This window comes from Enhydra lutris, unplaced genomic scaffold (genome assembly GCF_002288905.1).
Source record: "Enhydra lutris kenyoni isolate GAN:26980312 unplaced genomic scaffold, ASM228890v2 scaffoldscaffold14, whole genome shotgun sequence".
In the NCBI taxonomy this organism is placed as follows: Eukaryota; Metazoa; Chordata; class Mammalia; order Carnivora; family Mustelidae; genus Enhydra; species Enhydra lutris.
Window position 1 is genome coordinate 50,526,428 of NW_019154098.1, and position 22,825 is coordinate 50,549,252.

The window sequence follows — 22,825 nt, forward strand, 5'->3', positions numbered from 1 at the left end:
ACTTTGACTTCCCTATATCTTCCCCAGACACAAAATATGGATTTTAGCTTTCTATCAGTTAAGCCCTTTGATTACAACCGAAAACTCTTAACTACTGAAATTAAAAGTGAGAATTTATTGACCTACATAACCAATTCAGAGGACGGGGGGGATGATTCTGAGGGACCACTGAAACCATGAGGGACCACTGAAGCCATGAAGAGCATAAGGATTCTCATCTTGTGATTCTCTACAAGCTGGTTTCCATTTCTCCTATAGTAGGGCTCCTTGTAAAGTATGAAGGAGAGAAGGAAAAAGCTACAAATATCCCTGGGCTCACATTCTTTTTTTTTTTTTTTTAAGATTTATTTATTTATTTGACAGACAGAAATCACAAGGAGGCAGAGAGGCAGGCAGAGAAAGAGGAGGAAGCAGGCTCCCCGCTGAGCAGAGAGCCTGATGCAGGGCTCGATCCCAGGACCCTGGGATCATGACCTGAGCCGAAGGCAGAGGCTTTAACCCACTGAGCCACCCAGGCGCCCCTGGGCTCACATTTTAAAACCTCTGAGGACTAAGGCATTATGTTTACCCAGCCTGGGTCAGATGTTCATTTTTTTTTTTTTTTAAGATTTTATTTATTTATTTGACAGAAGAGAGGGAGACACACACAGCAAGAGAGGGAACACAAGCAGGGGGAATGGGAGAGGGAGAAGCAGGCTTCCTGCTGACCAGGGAGCCTGATGCGGGGCTTGATCCCAGGAACCTGGGCTGAAGGCAGATGCTTAAAGAGCCAAACGCAGTTGCTTAATGAATGAGCAACCCAGGTACCCCTAGGTGTTCATCTCTAGACCAATATTATAGGCAGGGAGGCGAATGATAATAGAATTCAAGTCTAGCATTTGGAAATGGGACAACAAATAGCAAAGACAGCCTCATGAAAAAATACTAAGCTAGGTAGCCATTCCTATATGTATCTGCTGTAATTCCAAAGCCGTAATTTTAAAAAGTCGATATATCCATCAGCTTCTATACTAGCCATTTCTCTAATTCTTATTCTAATTATCTCTCCTCTTGCCTTTGAGAGTAGTCTCCAAACTGGTCTTCCTTTGTTCACTCTCTCAACTCCAGTTTAGTATACTATATGAAGAGTATTGGACTTTATTCTGTGGACTAGATGGTGGGTGGGAACAGAGTGACTACAGATCACTAGAATTAAAGCAATCCTCTAAGCAAGAGATACAGGACTAAACTAAAGTGACAGTAAAAGATAGTTCAACCTCTTTTAACAAACAGAATAAAAAAGACAGCAATACCAACTGGTTGTGGGATAGAACAAGAAAGGAAAAAAAAAAGATTCCTGAATTGCTAGCTTTGGTGGCTGACTGGATGGGACAATATTTATTAGGACAGAGAATATAAATAAGGAGCAAGATAAGTACAGTATGGACATATTGATTTAAGACACTTATGAGCAATGTACACAAGGCATTTCTAGTAGGTTATTAGCTGGTAAGATTTGCTCATCAAGGGGATGCCTGGGTGGCTCAGTTGGTTAAGCATCTGCCTTCAGCTTGGGTCATGATCCCAGGGTCCTTGGATCAAGTCACATATTGGGCTCCTTGCTCAGCATGGAGCCTCCTTCTCCCTCTGCCTACTGCTTCCCCTGTTTGTGGTCTCTCTTTCTGAGAAGCAAATAAATAAAATCTTAAAAAAAAAAAAAAAAGATTTGTTCATCAAGGAGGTTTGGATGATAAAGATTTGGGAGCTTATAGATTAGGTATTAAAAAGCACAATAAGAAGATTCGGTTTTTGAAACAATGTATACTCACAGCATGGCACCTAAATGATAGGCTCTGTATTACGGATAAGGAATGCAGAATTCCTACCAAGTTATGTAAGAAAATACAAAAATGTGTGAGGATCTAATGCCAAACAAGCATCTGAGGTATAAATAAAAGCAGAATCAGAAAAGATTGATGCTGGATTTTCAAGAAAATAATCTATATGTAACATGGTAAACATGGACAACAATGGAAAGGTTAAGGAAGGATAAAGATGAAGTGTGCCCAAATTTCGATTTAAATGGAATCTGGCTAGCAGCCCCAGACACTGCTTCCTCAAATATACCACTAAAAGATACCTACAATACAGAATAAAGCAAAAATTCATATACATAAAATTAAAAACAAGAAAAAACATGTCAAAGTCTGGAAAAAATTTCAATTATAAGGCAATCAAAACTAAATTAAAAGAAAAACAACTAGAACACTTGGGCTTAGCCTCATAAAACCATATCTTTCTGTGGGGGGGAAGGAAGATAAATTCTCTCTCTTTTATGATTCAAGGTCACAGAAGCTCTATAAATCTACCATCCCACTCTATTAGCTACTTAGGTACCTAATGGCAACGAGAGTGCTGTTTTTCTGAGGTAGTCAGAGATTGTCAATTTATCCATCTTGTTCCATTACCCCTGTCTAGTATCTTCTTGTATCAAAGATAGCAATTCCTAAAACAAATAAGGCAGAAAGTTGGTGGGTGGTATAGAAGGGCCAGTAATAGTATAATGCATCACAAGCTTGCATAATTGAGAGGTTCTCATAGAACTCATGATGGGTATTATAATTTTCCTTATAATCCAAAGGTACAAAGTACAAGAAAAATAGCTGCTGGGGATAGAAAATACCACATGAGTATCATAAAATTTTACTAGTTAAATGCCTAAAAGAACCTGAGAACTGGGTTAGAGGCTATGTACATGAACTTACTAATCTATTAAGATTGCAGAAAGGAATTTATCCACTGTATAGACAGACAGGAAATGGAACAGAAAGCAACTTCCCAAACTGTACTTGTTGGTAAATACTAAATCTAGAAACACAGTGCTCATTCAAGAAGAATAAGATATAAAAATCAACAAGAACTCTATGGAGAAGTCTTATAACCCTTTGAGGAAAAGTATAACCTTAGAAATAATTATCTGCAGGAAATAGAAGATAAAAGTTAGTGTAATTTCAGAAAACTGGTATTTCCAGAGAATGGAATAAGACAAAACTGTATTAGAGAATATATACAGAAAAAAAACAGATAAAATGGGCAATGGAATGGAGAAGATAGAAAAGCAGAGACACCAGGGTTATCTGGTATCAGAGCCCACTGTAGAAAAAAATATGCAAGAGAGACCAAATATGACTCACGAAGCTGAAAGTTTCCTAATCCCTATTTCTTTATAGAAACCAACACTTTACAGAAAAAAAAATGCCAATCCCTATTTTAGTTTTTTGCTCTTCTTCATTTATTATACTTATTTATCAATCTAACACTTCCCAGCTTGAAGGCGTAAGTAAGTGTACCCTGAATCCTCCATTTACATAACAAAAAAGCATTAAATCTTTAAAATTAGTTCAAAACAAACTAAAACCACATACATTGTTTTTGATCTTACTACACCTACTGTAAACTAAAGTATTCCAGTTCCAGGTTTAGTATTCTTTGCAGTAGGAGAGGTCTTTCAGTTTACAGATTTTCCCCTTACCTATCTGTGGTGAGTACAGCCAGGCTATGAATATCTTTTTTTTCATTTGCATGTTTGTGTAGTTCAGCAATATAATCCATAAGTTTCTTTTCAGCTTGTTCAGCTTTCCATCTCTTCTCTCTCTCTTGCTCTAGTTGTTCAATAAGTGTCTGAAAGAAAACAATAGTGTTATATGAACCTGCAAAAGTTACCTAACCTCTCACTGCTTCAGTTTTCTTATTTATAATATAAGAATAATAGTTATCTAATTCAAAGGGCTGTGGTTAGAATTAAATTAGTGGAAGTAAAGTATACAGAACTGTGCAGAACAGTGTGTGGTACATAATAGTCATTCAATAAATGCTAGCTGCTATTACTTTTGTCCTAATGATAATTATTATTTTCAAGCATTAAAGGCACTTTACTTGAGAACAGGGGGAGGAAAGCAATGGCATGGAAGGTTTGAAATTGTTAAAAAAGCAATTATACTACTGGAAGAACAGTGCATATTATAATCGAAAGTGTAACTAGCACTTCATAAGTAAAACAAAAGCAAGTTAATATTAGAAAAATAAAAATCTGTGTACTAAAAATTCGTAACAACATGAGAATTATTAAGGCAAATACTGAGGAATATTTAAATTCCTGAAGGCCTGATTTTTTTTCTTGGTTTTGTTTCTCTTTTTAAAGTAAGCTCTCCGCCAAACGTGGGGGCCTGAACTCACAATCCTGAGATCAAGGGCCTCATGCTCTTCCAACTGAGCCAGCCAGGTACCCTTCTTTAAGGCCTCTTAATCTGGGATCCATGCTTTCAAAACCAGACTTCAGCAGAGTCATGAAAACCTTCAAATTAAACACATTTTTTGAATGTGCATAAAGTTTCTCTGAGAAGACCCGTAAATCTTCTTAGCTATGGATCTGAGGGTCTGAGACCCCAAAGTTTGGAACCACTGTTTTAAGAAATAAGAACTTGAAAATTTTGATCTGTTTTTTGCCTCCACAAACCTATCACAAATGACTTCACTAAGATCTGACCTTAGATAAATGTCTAATTTCCATTCCTTTACAAATTACAAAAATACACAAAATCTAGAAGTCAGGAAAGGAAAAATGACCCAATCCATCTCCCCAGTAAAATTATATTCAATATTTTTTGCTCATAAAAACATGTATTATTTTACTGGGACTAATTTCATATTTAAAACTAAGACTATTCACATTCATTTTTTCTTAATCTCTCTCTTTTTTTAAGTAGAGAAATCAAGACCTGAGCTGAGATCAAGAGTCAGACACTTAACTGAGCTACCCAGATGCCCACTCAATCTCTCATATCATACCCGGTAAGTGGTATCTTCTGAGCTACTGTTGTCTACTTTAATGATTTCAGTCTTCCGTTCTTCTGCTTCTTCTAACATATTACAATTTGCTAAAGATGATCTTATATATAAATCTTTAAAGAAAGGTGGTTTCATTTTACGATTACAGCTGCAAAGAATAAAACATAGGTAATAACCCAAAGAAATGTACAGTATTTATAATAGTTTGCACAACTTAGGTAATGACAGTCTATCAGTGTAAGAGATCCTTTTGTATAAATTTATATAAATATACCGAACCAATCAAATCTCTGACATTAGAAAAGTAATATCACTCTGAAAAAGCTTAAAGGAATAAGCCAACAGTATTAACTTCTGTCTGTGTGCCTCATTTGAATTTCTAAGACTAAAACAGTTACCTCATAAAAGGGTTGTTGTTTTTACTGTGGTGCTTAATAGTCTGAATAGTTTTGGAATGATACGGGATTTTTGATCTTCGAGGAATTCTTCTATTACATTCTTTTCTGTTGCCATAGTCACTTTCAGAAGTCATATCTGTATCTCTTTTTGGTCTGAGATCTTTCTCAGGAACATTATCTACTAAAGAATCAGAAGTCTAGAATAAAAAAACCAACAAAGTTTGTTAAAAGTTCAGCAGAGTATAAAAGATTTAAATGTGAAATTTCCAGGACATTATGACTTTTTATAAGATTAAAGTTTTGTAAACTAGGTACGTTCAGAATTAAAGACAGGGACTTTAGCTTCTGGTATGCACAAGGAAGCTCCTATGAGGTTGACTCTCAAGATAGCAATGATAAACTCTAGGAAAAATATAAACAAAACTAGAAACAAAAACTATTTGGAGTCCCTGGACAGCAAACAAAAGCAGGCTTATTCTTGAGGAGCTGACACTTGGAAAAAAAGATCAGAACAGGATGTTTCTGTTTTTACACTTTTTTACTTTGAGAGCTTACCACAATCAGCAGTACACAAGGAGTCTTAAAACTCGGGTTGAAAAACCAGACTTTTGGGCCTGAACAATCACTGGATAGTACAGACCGTAAGAAGCCCAGTACAGGATAAAAAAAAAAAAAAAAAAGAATTGCTGCCCAAGAGACAAATTTATAGTTTAAGTGAAAGCAAGTTAAATGTTTGCTATGACAAAAGTATCAACATTGTTGAGAGAGCTAGCTATAATAGCGTCCAAAGTCTCCGCAGCATAACATTCACAATGTCCAGGATATTCTCCTATTCTCAAAGGAAACACAATCAATGGAGATCTAACCTGAGAGGACTCAAATGTTCAAATAAGCAGAAAAGAACAATGGTATATTACTTAGCTATAATAAAGAATTATATTGCCATCTGTGACAACATGGATGGACCTAGGGTATTCTGTTAAGTGAAATAAGTCAGAGAAAAACAAACACTGTATGATTTCATGTGTAAGTGGAATCTAAAAGCAAAACAAATGAACAAACATACAAAAAAAATCCAAAAACAGACCCATGAATACAGAGAACAAACTGGTTGTTGCCAGAGGGGAAGGGATGAAGGGGTGGGCGAAATGAGTCGGAGAGATTGGAAGGTAGAGGTTTCCAGTTCTGGAGTGAATAAGTGAGAATAGGGAATACAGTCAATGGTATTGTAATAGCATTTTATGGTGACAGATGGTAGCTACAATTGTGGTGAACATAATATACAGTTTGTCAAATCACTATGTTATATACCTGAAACTATGTAACACTGTTTATCAACTAAACTTCAATTAAAAAATCATAAGAACTTTAAAATAATGATTATAACCATATTCAATGATATAAAATATGCTTGTCTTTAATGAAAAGAAAAATTCAGTAGAGAAAAAGAAATTATAAAAAATTGAAATTGTACAACTGAAAAATACAACACCCGAAGTAAAAATTGGCTGGTCTTAAGAAGAGAATGGGTGATGAAAGAGTAAGTGTACTTGAAGATCAGTTTATTGAAGTTATATAATTATTAAAATTATTTAAAATGAACACAGTGGGAAAAAAGTTGGTAAGATGTACAGAGTCTCAGGGAACCATAGAAGAGTATCAAAAGGTCTAAGCAGAATCTGAGAAAAGGGAATATGGGACAGAAAAATATTTGAAATGATGTCAAAAATTTCCTAAATTAGGTAAAGACCAATTTACAGACTTAAAACACTCAGACTTAAAACACTCAGAGAAACCTTAAGTAGGATAAATATGAAGAAAAAGTATCCTTAAGCACAATGTTGCCAAATTGCTGAAAATCAAAAGTAAAGGTAAATTCTTGAAAGCAGCCAAAGAAAAATGAGACATTATATATAGGAAATCAAGGATTCTAATTAATGCTGACTTTGCGTTCAAAACTATGGAGGCCAGGAGACAGTTAAGAGAGAAAAAAAAAGCTGTCAATAAAGAATCCTATATTCAGCAAAAAGTATCCTTCAAAAAAAGCAAAATGAAGAGAATTTGTTGTTCTCAGATGGCCACTATAGGATTTGCTACAATAAGTACAGGCTGAAAGTCCTGGCTGAAGGAAAATAATAACACAAGGATATTAAATCTCCAGAAAGAAAGTATCGTATATGATTTATTTATTTATTTATTTATTTAAAGATTTTACTTATTTATTTGACAGAGAGAGAGAGAGCACAAGCAGGGGGAGCAGCAGGCAGAGGGAGAGGGAAAAGCAGGCTCCCTACTTTGCAGGGAGCTGGATGCGGGACTCAATCCCAGGACCCTGTGATTGTAACCTGAGCCAAAGGCAGATGCTTAACTGACTGAGTCACCCAGGAGCCCTTCATATATGATTTATATACATGTAAATACAAATAATTTTTAAATATTTTTTACTCTTAATTCCTTTAAAGCAAAAATTAAAACACTGTCTCTGGAGTTTATAATGCCAAATGAGATACATTTGGCAACTATAACAAAGTGTAATAGATATAAGAATTCTACATTTTATATGAATATAGTATTGAAAAGTCTATTTTTAGAGCTATCACACACAGAAATAAAAAGTATGACTAAAGAACCAAATACAAATTAAGACTGGATTATAACAAATATACAAGATAGAAAAAGTAGAAAAATGAATAAAAAAGTGAACAGAAAGCAAACAATGAAATGGTATACCTAAGTCCAACTTCATCAACAATTATAGTAAATGTCAATGGACTATGGACTCTTCAAAAGGAGTGACGGCCAGGCTGAATTAAAAACAGGACACACCAATATATAAAACTTACTTCAATATATAGATAAAGCAATTAAAAAGAAAATGGATGCCACAATGGGATACCACTTCATACCCAGTAGGATGGCTACAATCAAAACCACAGATAGTAACAAGTTGGTGAGGATGTAGAGAAAGTGGAACCCTCATACAATGATAGAAGAAATCTAAAATGGTGCAGTTGCTTTGGAAATAGTCTCGTCATTCCTCAAAAGGTTAAACACAGTTACTATCTAACCTAGCAATTCCACTACTATATATAGCAAAGAGAAATGAAAACCTATGTTCACACAAAAGCATATACCTGAATATTCACAGTAGTGTTATTCATAATAGTCAAAAAGTGGAAATTACCCAAATTAACATATCAAATGAAGAATGGATAAAATTTGGTATATCCATACAATAAATTAACTTAAGTTTTTAAAAAATGAAGTACTGATATATGCTATCAAGTGGACAAAACCTGAAAACATCATGCTAAATGAAAGAATATAATCACAAAGGGCCACATATTGCTGATTCCATTTACATGCAATTTCCAGAACAGGCAAATCCATATAAAAATAAAATCCACTAGTAGCTGCCTAGGGTTGGAAGAAAATGGTAGGGACTGGTAATGGGTACAAACCACTGAATTTCATGGTAAGCGAATTATAACTCAATAACACTATTATTTAAAAAGAAAACACAAACCTGACTGATGGAAAAAGATTTATCACATAAATTATAAGCATAAGAAGGCTGAAATGGTTATATAATATCAGATAAAACAGACTTCAAGACAAAGAATACTCCCAAGACAAAGAGGAATACTTCATTAGGAAGACAGCACAGCCTTAAACATGTATGTGCTTAATAACAGAGGTTCAAAATATAATAAGGGAATGTTAAGAAAATTAAAGGGAGAAACACTCTTAGATGGAGATTTTAACATCTTCCATACAAATGATAGAATCAGACAAGTAAATTTTTTAAAAATCAGTAACAGTTAACTGATAGAACTAGATAAAAATATCAGTAATGACGCGAGCTATCTGAAAAAACTACCAGCCATCCTGACTTAACAAGTGTACAATTAACATTCTGTCCAAGTGCACAAAGAACAATCACCAAGACAGACTACATGCTGGGCTATAAAATAAGTCTCAGTAAATTTCAAAATGTTCTCTGACAAAATGAAAATAAATTGGAAGTTACTAACAGAACATATCTAGAAACCACAATACTTGCGAATTAAATGAGACAGTTCTAAATAATCCTTGGATGAAGAAATAAATCACAAGAGAAATTAGAAAATATTTCTAGGTAAACAATGATGAAAACAAATGTATAAAAATTTGTGAAATGTAGCTAAAGCAGTGCTTAAAAATATTCACTGTTTTAGATGGTTAATTAATTTAAATTAGAAGACAGTTCTGAAATTAATCATCTAAGCACTTACATTAAGCTTAAAAATGAAGGGTAAATTCGAAGTAGAAGAAATAAAATGTAGAAATCAATAATACAGAACACAGAAAGCAAATAAAATTTACAAAACTATTTTTGTAAGAGAAACAAAATCTTGGCTAAATTTTTAAAAAGATTTTATTTCTTTGAGAGACAGAGCAAGAGAGGGAGCAAGGAAACACAAGCAGGAGGTGGGGGTAAAAGGGGAAGGGCAGAGGGAGAGGGAGAAGCAGGTGACACAGGACTCGATCCCAGGACCCTGGGAGCATGACCTGAGCCAAAGGTAGACGCTTAACCAACTGAGCCACCCAGGTACCCCAGCCTTGGCTAAACTGACCAAGACAAATTAATTAATTAATTAATTAAAAAATTGTAAAATAAAAGAAAGAGAAGACACAAATCATTATCTGTAATAAAGGAAAGGCTATCATTACATATCCTATAGATGTTAAAAAGACAGTAAGAGAATATTAGTAATAATTTTATGCTGACAAATTAGATGAAATGGACAAATTGTAAAACACAACTTATCTAAAGCAACACATGATGAGATAGAAAATGAGTTGCCTTATAATTATTAAAGAGAGTGAATTCATTATCACAAACCTTCCAGGCCCAGATAATTTTACTGGTGAACTTTATCAAACATTTAAGAAAGAATAATTCCAATATTATAAGAATTTTTTAGAAAATTTTAGAGGAGAGGGGCAGTTTTCAACTCATTAAGGTAGGCAACATTAATCTAATATTGATACCAAAGATGCCACTATAAAAGTAAAAACAAATATCTCTCATGAGGAAATTGTAAACCTTTATAAAATATTAGCAAACTGAATCCAAGAATATATGAGATAATTTATCATGATTAAATGAGGTTTATCCCCAAAATGTAATGTTTGTTTAACATCTGGAAATTAATCAATGTAATTCATACTATCATGTGAGTCAAAAATTAAAAAAATATATGATCATCTCAACAGATGCAGAAAAAAGCATTTAGTAAAAAAAATTCAACAACATCAGAAAACTCAGCTAACTGGGAAGAGAAGTAAACTCAACTTGATAAAGGATATCTATGAAAAACATAAGACTCACATCATACTTAATTGGGACATATAGAAGGCTCTCTGAGGATCAGGAATAAGATCCTCGTGCCCACTCTCACCATTCATCTTCAGTATTGCGCTGCAAACCCTAGCTATCGCAACAAAGCATAAAGGGCCAGCATAAAGGTCAGAGAAGAAGGAAAACTGTTTCCATATGACTGTTTATGTAGGAAATCACCAGGAAAATATAAAACAAGTACTAACACTATTAAATAAATTTAGCAAGGTCACAGGATCCAAGATATAGATACAGATATATATCAATAAATAAATAAACAGTATTTCACAAACAAGCAGCAATCATGGAACATGAAACCACAGAAATGGTTCAATTTACAATGTTATAAAAGAAAATAACTATGAATAAATTTAATAAAAGATATGTAAAACATATACTGAAACTACTACTGAGAGTGATAAAAAAGATCTAAAGAACAGATATACAACATGGAATGATTTCAAAGTTATACTGAATTAAAGAGGCCTTACACAAAGGAGTATTGTACAACTGCTTTTATATTAGGTTCTGGAAGAAGCATTCAATAATCTATGGTGTAAAAGGGAGGAAAGTGATTGCCTTGCGGGGGGAAGACTGACTGGGAATGGGTAATGTTGATGATGGTTATGTTTATCTCCATAGAAGTTGGTAACAGGTATATACTTGTATATTGTCAATTCAGGGAAAACATGTATCTGTATTTTTTTTTATTTAAGATTTTATTTATTTATTTGACAGAGAGAGACAGAGAAAGGGGGAGGGAGAACAAAGCAGGGGGAACAGCAGGCAGAGGGAGAGGGAGAAGCAGGCTCCCCAAGCAGGGAGCCCGATGCTGGGCTTGATCCCAGGACCCTGGGATCAGGACCTGAGTGGAAGGCAGATGATTAATGACAGAGCCACCAGCCTCCCACGTACCTGTATTTTACATCAAAAGATACGGTTAAAAAAATACTGAACTCTACAGTTAATAATATACATGCTTAAGTATTTTGGGGGAAATATACCAATGCACGTAATTTGCTTTGAAATGTGTCATAAGATAGATTTAACAACGAATAAATGGATAGATATATGATGATATAAGCAAAGTAAAATGCTGACAGTGGAATCTAGTTTCTGGGTATACTGGTATTCACTATGAAATTCTTACAAATTTGTTCTAAGTTTGAAAATTCTGTAGTAAAATGATAAGGAAAAACTAAGACAGAAGTCTTCACAGAGAACCTCAAAATCAGTGAAATAATTTTAAGTCTCATAGTTAAGAAAAAACATCACGGTAATATAGCACATTTTCAGTAATTTTATGACCTGACTTATAAATTACTACTTTTGAAATTACACTGAGTATATACATCAATGGAAATTAAAATTGTTTGTTTACCTTTCACACAAGTTAGCATTCACCTAATTTTTTTAATATGCAGAGCAATGAATCATGTTTTTTCCCCCAGATAGCTAGACTCCTATTTTTGGTTACAAAGTAGGAAGAATTATCACTATAACCGAGTAAGAAGCATACTGGTGGAAAGAATACCGGGCTGGATATCAGAGATTTGGGTCTGAAGCTTCAACTCTTACTACTAAAGGACACTTACATAAACTCCTGAGTTTCTTTTCTATAAAATAAGAATGATATATTGATCCCTAGCTACTTGATTGGGTTGTTGTAAGAATGAAATGAGGATGGCATTAAAGAAGTTGCAAAAGCTCACTTCAAATTCAGGTTACTAAAATTAAATCTAAGTTCTGACACTGGCAGAAGAGTCAGCCTTTAGAAAAGAGGAACGATGAAATCTGAGAAAACAGTAAGTCTAAGAGCTAAGAGCTCAGTGACACGTTATCAAGGATGTCAAAGAATATAAAAGCTGGCATTCTTATCCCAGGTCTATTCCTACCTACTTCTGTGGCTCAAGTGGTGTCTAGGGTTTTCTGGCACACACAAAATCCTTATAGCCCTATTCATTTACTGCCCTAAGGTAGACTTTTTGTTTATCTAGCATTGTTATGTTAGTGTTATAACTATGATAATAGTTCAGAATTATTAAAAACCTTTTGAACCATAATTCTACCATTAGCATTTTCTACTCCACACCCCCCCTCATTTGGAGAAAAATATTTTGAAATTAAAATTTAATTACAAATAACTAGGTTAAACTGACATTTGACTAATAGCTTCTTTGGCCTGTACCACAACTTCTCTATCCTTTATCCAGATAGGGGCTAAATAATAACCCACTGCATTCTGAGAAGTGTGGTGCTTAAGAAAACAACTGTTATTGTAGATCACATTCAAGAATGCTACAGCACAGACTGGAGACCCAAACAGCAATAAAATCTAGGCATTGTCCATTCTCACAATTCAAAGATTCTAAAAGCCAGTGTACCAGTAGCAGGGGTAAAGAATATCTCAGGAAAGTAGAAATTAATTTGGTGAGGGTCTGCTGTAAACAGAAACTGAAGCAGGAACTATGTAAGTTAACCTGTCATTCAGCTCTAAATTCTAGAAGTGGTTTTGACCTTTAAACAACTGTAGATAGTAGAGGCCCAAGGTAACTCATGTATCCTCTATGTTTATAAACATTGAGTCAGAAGAGTTCTGAGTTTGCTCAAGGTCAAAAGGTTGGTTGGACAGAAAAAAATGTGAGGTATAGCAGAATAAAGGAATTAATAATAAACACTTGAAGGACAATAAGGAAAAAGAGTGAAAAAAGTATGTCATCTTTTTCTACTACTATTACAAAACAGAATCTTATTTCTGTAAAGGAAAAAAAAACATACATACACAACAGAATGTTAACTATAAATTGTTTTGGGTTGGTTAGCTTATATGTTATTTTTATTTTAAATTTTTCTTAACTACTTTTTTTTTTCCCCAACAAACACTGCTTAGAAAATAGGAAAAATAGTTACTTCGGTGAGAAGCTGTAAAATTTGATCATCTAATTTCTGAAGTTTCATGTCGTTATGAAAATTGTTTTCATGGTTAACTTTCTCCGGCTCAGAAGATGGACATATAGATATAAGTGATGTCAAACCAGTATCTGTTGGTGATGCAAACTGATCCAAGGGAACTATCTCATCAATGGGTGGTGTTACCACTGGCATACTACCAATTATCTATGATACAGAAACAAACCAAAATCTTTTAAATTTACATGAATTAAAATTGGAAGGTATCTTTTCTATTAGAAAAAAACAATACCATACCTCATCTTCACTTATATTTAGAGGAGAATCAGAAGAAACTAAGTTATCCAAAAGACCTTCTAAGAACTGTAGGCGTGATGAATTTATTTCTGATGAATTTACTGGCTCACCAAATATGTTCTTGCAGTCTAGGATTCTAAGCTGTGGCAACGTCTGGAGCATAATTGCTCTGTACCCTTGGAAACAAATCATTCAAAATGAAAAGTTAGGCATTAAAAAGTTAATTATTTCTCAAATACACTAAATTTATCACCTACCAGCTATATCACCTGAATGATAAAATTAGTCTTGGAATACAGCTAATATACTTGTAAGAAAAGCTACTTAGTCCTTCTCTAGTATGTAATCGTTTTAACTATAAAACAAACAAAACACTCTCCACCACCCCTCCCACATAATCCTCCTGGTGATAATCAGAAAGTTAAAAATCATTATTGCTGGATTTATATTTTGTAAAATTGCTTTAAAGTTATAAATGCATGATACTGGTAAATTTATTCTGAACAGAAAGCCAAACATGTCTTTTATTTGTAATATGATTAGTATAAATATAAATCAGGATAATGTGGGTAACCACCAGAAATTCAGAATTTTGCTAATGAGGCCTTAAATATTATTTCATTTTAGTATTATGAGTATTATTTTATTTTATTTTACAATTAAATGTCTCCATCTTTCTCCCTTAAATTAGATATAATTAAGATTAAGATAGACAATCTATAAACTATTCAAGAATATTTTCTACGTACAATGAAATATGAGAAATCTGACAAATTTACATTTGGTGTTTAGGCTAAAAGAAACACTTTAACTTTGCTGAAATATAATGTTAAAACCAAGTATTTCTAAAAAGGCCAATGAAGTGGTTGGAAGAACTCCAAAAGAAAGAAAGAATCTGAAAAATCCATATTAGAAATTTTGAGGGGAAAAAAGCTATTTTAGTAGTAGTAAGTATCCTTTCAATTCTAGGGGGAGGGCAACCGTATTGAAATACCTCGTCAAATAAAGTGAAAAATAAAGGTTCAAACTGTAGGAACCAAAGATTCTTAAGACAAATTGTTAGGGGAAAAAATCCAACTTGGGTGAGTATAGAAAACAAAAATAAAGTTGTTTTAGAAATAAGTCTCCTCCCCCACCCCAAAAAACAGGGTTTCCCCAGAAAACTGAGGTCTGTCTTGATACTTAGGTAGACTCTCTATTATATGGCCTTAGGAAAATAGTTCATCCCACATCTATTATGTTCTTCTGTGAAATAAAATTATCAAAACGGGCTTCTATTCTGGGAAAAGCCTTCATACAGTTGCATATTAATGACAGATTGGAGCCAACTCTGTCGCCAACTTCTACTCAGCTGATCTTTAGAGTATATATTCGTATTTTACATTTGTATCTTATTGCTTGCTTAAGCCACTTGAAATAGGTGATAATAAGAAATAGTAGTCTGGTCTGCTTTGTATTTACCAACTTCAGTGATTTTGAATTAGATCAAATTGCTTTTTGGCAGAATCTTCTATATATCATATTATTAAGTTAACACATTCACAAACAAAATCAAAAAGGTACACAGGAAAAAATTTTCTTAATATTTCCTGATTCCCAGCTACCTTTTCCACCCTTTCTGCATTTCCTGATTCCTACCTACTTAATACTGGAGTTAGCCATTGTTAACAATTTTTGGTATAGCCTTCTAGATATTTTATATATATAATCAGCAAATATACACACATATGTTACCCTTTGCATACAAATGATAAACAATTACATGGAATGCTTTCAAATGAGCTTGCTTTTTTCTATCAACAGTGTATCTTGGAGATAACTGCCTATCAATAGCTAAAGATTCCACATTCTTTTTTTTAGTATAATACTATGGCTGCATAGTATTATACTGTTTAAGAATAGATCATAACAATCTAATTTTGAGGCATTCACTTATCAAATATAAAACTGTCTAAAGAGATTTATCAGATAAACATTCTCTTAACTGAATTTGTCTTGATAAAATTACTTATTTGTAATTATGTTTTTCCAAATATATTATAAAAAGTTGCAAAGCTTAAGACAAATAAAAGGGTCACAAATACCAATTACAGGAAACAAAGGAGCTCTGAATATTAACTGTTACAAAAAGTACTATTGTTACAAAAAGTATTAATTGCTCATACCTGGTACATGACAGACAGGGTTATCGTCTCCATTTTTTTCCAAAATAAGATTAGTCAAGAAGTTCAATCCTACCACACACTGAAGTAAGTGATGGATACTATCTATACAATTACTATGTAGGTCAATGTATCTAAGTTTATGTTTAATTCCATGAAGGGGAATCAAACCTGCAGTAAGGGAAAAAAAACTCTTTTGATGCCACCAAAGTCATTTTTCCAACAGCTAATTAAAAATAATTCTATACAGATTAGATTTTGAGGCAAAGAAGCATTAATAAGAAGTCTCTGCAAATAGCTATCCTAATAAACAGTATGAGTAAAGACATTTGATATTTTGAAGAAACAGGTTTAGCATCTTGAGACCCTAGCCCAGAGGTTCCTGGTCCCTGGTTCTCTTCAAACAGAATGTATGGACCTCCCAAGGTCAACGCATGTACTTCTATGAGAAGTACATGTGCTCCTCTACATTATTCTCACCCTAGTCCAAGTCTCCATTATCTCTCACCTAGACCACTGAAATAGCTTCCTAACTGGTCACCTGACTTCCACTCCGATTCTCCTAAAATCCATTCTTCACTCACTCAGCAACCAAAGTGATCCTTTAAAAACAGTATGTCACTTGTTTAAAGCCCTCTTATGGCTCCCTATTGCACCTAGAATAGTATGCAAACATTTTTACCCAGAGTATGAAGCTGTGATCTGGCCTTTGCCTACCTTCTCATCTCTTTTATTAGCACATTAATCCTTCATTTGCTATGCTCTAGCCATATTACCCGTCTTTCTCTTCCTTTATCATGACAAGGTTAAAGATGCCTTAGTGTCTTTGCATGCACTTATCATATACACTGCCTTTATTTATTGAATTATTATCATTCTAAGAATTATCTATTAAGACTTACATGGTTGCCTATTGTATTTTCTTCATATTTATTATAATCTGATATGAAGTCACCAAATGAACCCTTTCAGGTATACAGCTCAATGTACATAAGCAAGCATATACAGTTGTGTAACTACTACTATAACTGAGATACAGAACATTCCATCACTCTAGTCAATGTGTCCCATCTTCAACCCCTGGAAATTAGTGATCTGATTTCTGTTCCTATAAGCTGTCTTGGTCAGAATGTCATATAAATGAAACCATACAGTGCATCCTTCTGTGTCTCACACCCTGCCCTTAGCCTAATTCTTTTTAGATCTATTCACGTTGCTGCATATATCGACTGTTCATTCCTTTGTATTGCCAAGCAGTAGTCTATCAGGTGGATGAATCATAATTTGTTTACTAGGTGACAGACATATGGATGGTTTACAGTTTCAGAAAATTATAAAGAGTCATATAAACATGATTATATAAAAAGCTATATAATGATATAAACTTTCATGTACAGGTTTTTGAACAGACATGTTTTCATTTCTCTTAAATACCTAGGAGAGGGACTGCATGATTATATGGTAAGTGTATGTTTAACATTGCAAGAAACCTTCAAACTCTTTTCCAGAGTAGTTGTTCCATTTTCAGTTCTCCTCACAATGTGTACAAATTATAGTTGCTCTATGATCTCACCAGTATTTTGTATTATAAATTATAAATTTCAAAACTATCTATTCTAGTAGGTATGAAGTAGTAATTTGTGTTGCCTTAATCACTAAAGATGGTACACATTTTTTTTTTTCACGTGCTTGTTAATTTGCCATTTAGATTTCCTCCTGGGAAATGCTTAGCTCAAATCTTTTGCTTATTTTTGAAGGGCTGACATTATGTTATTTTTTGCTTTTCTTCCCCACTACAGGGTAAGCCCTATGACAAGAACCTTATCTATTTGTTGTTTTTTTATCACTACAGAATAGTATTTGATACAGTTATCTTCAATAAATATTTATTGAGTAAATGAATGAACAATCTTATCCAAGACTCACATTTTTCAGATAAGGCAACTGCATCCAAACAGTAATATTCTTTGCTCAACATCACACAGCAGTGACAGAGCTAGGGTTAATACTCAACTCCACTAATTTCACATCTTTGGGGGCAAAAGTTTTAAAAAATTAATAGACTTTTGCTATTCCGGCTTAATAGCAGGGAGTAGACTGCTTTAATTTTTTGTATATGAAATACCTGGAATAGGCTAGTATTTTTCTAGTATGGGAGAAAAATAAACACATGAATAAGACTGTTTCAAATATTGCCAGGATTATGATAATTAGAAGAATTATGATAATTAGAAGAATTCTGCCAGTTCTAAGAGATAATTCTTAGAATAATCATGAAACTTTGTTCATTTTATCAGTGTATCACTTTAATCAATTAAAAAATAGGTAAAATTGTTTAATCTTCTTAGACCTGCTAAAAGTCAAAAAGAAAATTATTTGATCTTCAATTTACAATATAGCCTTTGGAATGTAGTATGGTCCAATAGGCTATAAGATCTCATATGGTAGCACTAGTCACATGTGGCTTTGTAAATTTAAACTAAAATTACAAATTCAGTTCCGCACTGCACAAGCCACATTTCAAGCACTCAAGGACACATGTGGCTATTCGTCACCATGTCGGAAAGGATATTTAATATTTTCATCACTGTAAAAAGTTCTACTGGAACTATTCTTTATATAATAATATATATATAATATATAATAATTTATATAATTATTATATATATAATAATTTATGTAATTTTTAATATAATAGCATATTGATTTAAGATTAAAACATTATTCTCCTGAAGTAAGGCCCTCTTATCCAAGTTTTTTTCTGTTACTGATCACCTAGTTTCACCTAGTTTGTATTCCTATTTTTTATTTAGCCATAGCTTTGGGACCAACAAAAAAAGACTTAAGACTGAAGCACACTTTCTAGATGGCATTTTTGGTCAAAAACAGGATTATTCAGTTTTCGGCATGCTGAGCTTAGCCTAACTCCTCACATGTGGCAAACATTCAGCATTATAGAAAACACAAGATTATCTACTTACCACTAAGATCATTTATTTGGTTATAAGATAAATTCAGTCTAGTCAGATTAGTTAATGCTTCAAGTCCTAAAATAAAATAAGATAAAATAATGCTATATAGTATTACAATACTATTTCAGACAGTTTTGAAGCAAATCTATAGTCTGGTAACAGTGAAATAAATTTTACTGGTATTTTGCAAAATACTTAAAAAACTGTTTACTTTCCTGGAAGAAAACTTTTATGTAGTAAATTTTAAGGTCAGTTTTCAAAAGTTTATGATAGTATTTATTCCATTCTTTTGGGAAGAAGGAAAGTGGACTTAAATCATCTTCCTTATGCAAAATTTCACATGAAAATCACTTACAAACCTTCTATTCTTGTGATCAAATTGCAGGACAAATTTAAAGTGCACAGTTTTGTCAGTGTGTTTAGCCCTTCAATTCGATCTATTTGATTAGATGACAGATCTAAGTGTTGTAAATTCCAAACATGATCAATGGCTTCGATTTTTGAGATGTTATTACAATGAAGATTGATGGCATGAAGGGATGAATCTAAAGATAATTCTGATATGCTACAAGAGAAAATATATATTATCAAAAGCAAGTAAAAAACAGATTTGAAAATTATGACCAAATATAATTAAAATCAACCAAATAGCATGTAGATGATACGCATGTGTTCTACTCATTTTATAATAAAATCCTTCCTACTTGCGGTAGCCTTTTAACATCTTGTAAGGTACAGTGTTTCTTACCACTAATCGGTATTCTGGACCATACAGAGAAAGAAGAAACCCACTCAAGAGAGGCAAGTGATCCTGGGCATTTCTACCTTCTATCAGCAACCAAGTCATGAGCATATAACAAAAGCTATAATTGTAATGATGCTGGAATCATAATACTCCAGTTCAAATCTTCATTCTACTACTTTTTTTTTTGCTAAATTACTTGAACAAATGAGTTAACCTCTCTAAGCCTCTGTTCCCTCATTTAATTTAATTTAATTTTCACAATTCTAAGCAATAGGTATCATAAGGATACTGAAGTTTGCAGAAATTAAATAACTTGTCCAAGTTCTTATAGTTATTACCTGAGGCAGTGTAAGTCCAGATCTGGCACTGTACTTTGTAATCTTACTTTCTTGACTGTTTGCAACAGCTATTTAACTCAGAATGTAGTCGGATTTCAAAAGAAACCACTAGTTATTACTCTTTTTAGTGAAAAAAAAATCCATCCTTCCTTCTATACATTTGGAATGCACCTCCCCTAAATAGAACTCATCTCTTCATTCTCTCAAGTACAGCCATTTATAACCAGAACCTCTCCTAAAGATGGTAGCTCCAGGAATAAAAACTACAGTGCATATATTTCAGAAATGCTGGACTGGATGGGGGGCGCCTGGGTGGCTCAGTGGGTTAGGCCTCTGCCTTCGGCTCAGGTCATGGTCTCAGGGTCCTGGCATGGAGCCCCGCATCGGGCTCTCTGCTCAGCAGGGAGTCTGCTTCCCTTCCTCTCTCTCTCTGCCTGCCTCTCTGCCTACTTGTGATCTCTGTCTGTCAAATAACTAAATAAAATCTTTGAGAAAAAAAAAAAAAAAAAGAAGAAGTGCTGGACGGAGGGACCGTGAGTTGAATTGGGCCACATATGTCATGGGCATCTGTTCAATGTTCTGTAGCAGCTACTGTGGAGGAAACAACTCTGGCAGCAGAGAAGTGAGAAGTTTAGTAGTCAGGGAGTAAAAGGAAAATAAGGAATTCTGGTGTGCTTTCAAATTAGCATCAAGAATCTCAAATTCAAAATCAAAACCACTTTAAATATGCCATAAAGTCATTCAGCTCCTCCCTTAAACTTCAGAATGAAGCACATAATAACATGTGGCAGAAAAAGATAAAGCATTTGTAAATTTGAAACTACCAATCTCCAAATGTGACTGCTGAAATATTTTCCAATTCCCTAGCTCAGTCATTTACTGAGCTATCCTTGTGCTTGCTATTAACACGTGTTCTTAATGACAGTCATTTATTTTCTCACACATTTCAGATTCTGGAAATTAGTACTGTGCAGATAATCCACTACAGTAGAAAAAGCAGAAAGTGAAATTAGATAGAAATAGCAATTTGAATTTGAACTTAGTTGCTTACCAACCGGAAGAAGTTGGGAACACTATTTAGATCCTCTGAGTCTCAGATCTGTCACTTGCAAAATTACTACCTTGCAGAATTATTGTGAGGGGTAGCGATAACATATATAATATGTACACATAGATGGCGTTCAGTAAATGGCACCTATTAAACACAAATATAAATATTCCTTTAAAAAACCATCTCCCTGGGGTCTTCTGGCAAATTTGAGATCACCATCCAGAAAAGGATGGTTTAATTTTCAGCAGCAAGGTTCCGCATAGAGCAGGACATGCCACAGCAAGGAACTGCCTGTAGATCAGTATGGCTAATCAGAAAAATGGAGAAATGTTAAGAGGTTAATGCCGAAAAGGTAGACAGGGACCAGTCAGTAAAGAATCAAGACCCTAGTAAGTCGTGCATAAATTTGGGCTGCATGTAAGAAGGAAATGATTAGCTAAATATGTTTAGTTCTCTCAAGAAGTTTATGTATATATGGATCATAATGCTTTGCAAAGGAGAAATTAGAAGGGAGGCAAAGGGAATTGAGGAAAACCTAATTAAGAGCAGTAAACCTTCCCTCCACGGTTGCCGAATTTACCACAGCGCCACTTTTTGTCAAGGTAAGAGAAAGAGTAGCAGATACAAGACGGAACCCGAGACGACCAACCATTACAGCGCAAGCAAAGGAAGAAAAATCCGTCAAGAAAGGAGAACCAGTAAAGAGGAAGGCCGGCCAAAGACTGGTAGAGAATGAGATCGTAGGGCAGTGTCCAGGCTACTCAGAAGGCCAAGGAGGAAAGGAATGAGGACTCATTGGACCTGGCACTTCAGAAGAGCAGTTACGGCGCAGTAAGGCAGCGGGGAGCCAGACAGCGTCTGTGATCTGTCTGGGTAAAGCCGTGGCGCCTCCGCTCCGGGGCGGCTTGCCATCTACGGCGGCCGCCTGCAGAACGCGCGGGCCGCTCCCGGCTGCGGAGCACCCTTTACCTCCGCAGGCCTTTGTCCATGAAGCACAAATCCCCGCAGATGCTGTCGCCGTCTTCATTTTCGACTTCCGCCTCCACCGACGCCTCCATGGCACCGGCGACGGGGACCGTGGTCTTAACCGGCGCCCAGAGCTGGGTGGGAGAGCCCGGAACACGCCTTCTGGGTGAGCGGAAGTCCAGTCCGAGGGGGCGGGGGCGACGGCCCCCTGCCCCCCCTCCAACTGACAGCCGGGCACTTTGCCGCCTTGACAAGTGCCGTAAAGCGGGAAGCCCGGTTTTCTTCCCGAAGGGCTTCCCTCCCTTTTACGGTATCCACGGCGCGATTCTTGGGACTTTCCGTAAAGGGAAACATCATCCATGTGTGTGGTTGGTGGATAAAGAGTGGGTTTTTCCTGAGACGCTCTCCTGTATGATTTTTGCGTTGTAGGCGACTGACTTCTGAAGGCGAGTTAGCAGCATTTTGTCTTTACAGAACTGTAGCCATACATACCCATAAGTTATTCCCCCACCGGCCATTGCACCTACTGTTGATTTAGTAAGCATTTATGGAATGCCTTACAGATGCCAGGCACTTCCCTGTGACAGGAGGAGTAAGTTGAAGCCCATTCTCGTTCTCTGGAAGCATTCACAGTTCAATGGAGGAAAAAAAAGAATTGCAGTGCAACGGGGTGAGTGCTACAAATAGCACAGGAGCATTTAAACCAACTGTATAGTGATGTGCGTAGCGGGACAGTTTTCTAAAAAGTTTTTGGTGACTGAGCAGATCCTTGCTAG

The 22,825-nt window shown here is 34.9% G+C and overlaps 1 protein-coding gene across 1 annotated transcript in view; it reads right to left on the minus strand.

Moving 5' to 3' along the window:
- Positions 1 to 22,406, minus strand: part of LOC111146657 (leucine rich repeat and coiled-coil centrosomal protein 1) — a 36,236-nt gene extending 13,830 nt beyond the window's left edge. Inside the window, 10 exon segments of the mRNA XM_022502302.1 lie at positions 3,512 to 3,660; positions 4,828 to 4,975; positions 5,226 to 5,422; positions 13,519 to 13,725; positions 13,816 to 13,991; positions 15,981 to 16,148; positions 18,959 to 19,024; positions 19,309 to 19,514; positions 22,053 to 22,264; positions 22,266 to 22,406. Coding sequence (XP_022358010.1) covers positions 3,512 to 3,660; positions 4,828 to 4,975; positions 5,226 to 5,422; positions 13,519 to 13,725; positions 13,816 to 13,991; positions 15,981 to 16,148; positions 18,959 to 19,024; positions 19,309 to 19,514; positions 22,053 to 22,264; positions 22,266 to 22,406 — 1,670 coding nt within the window.
- Positions 22,407 to 22,825: the final 419 nt, after the last annotated feature.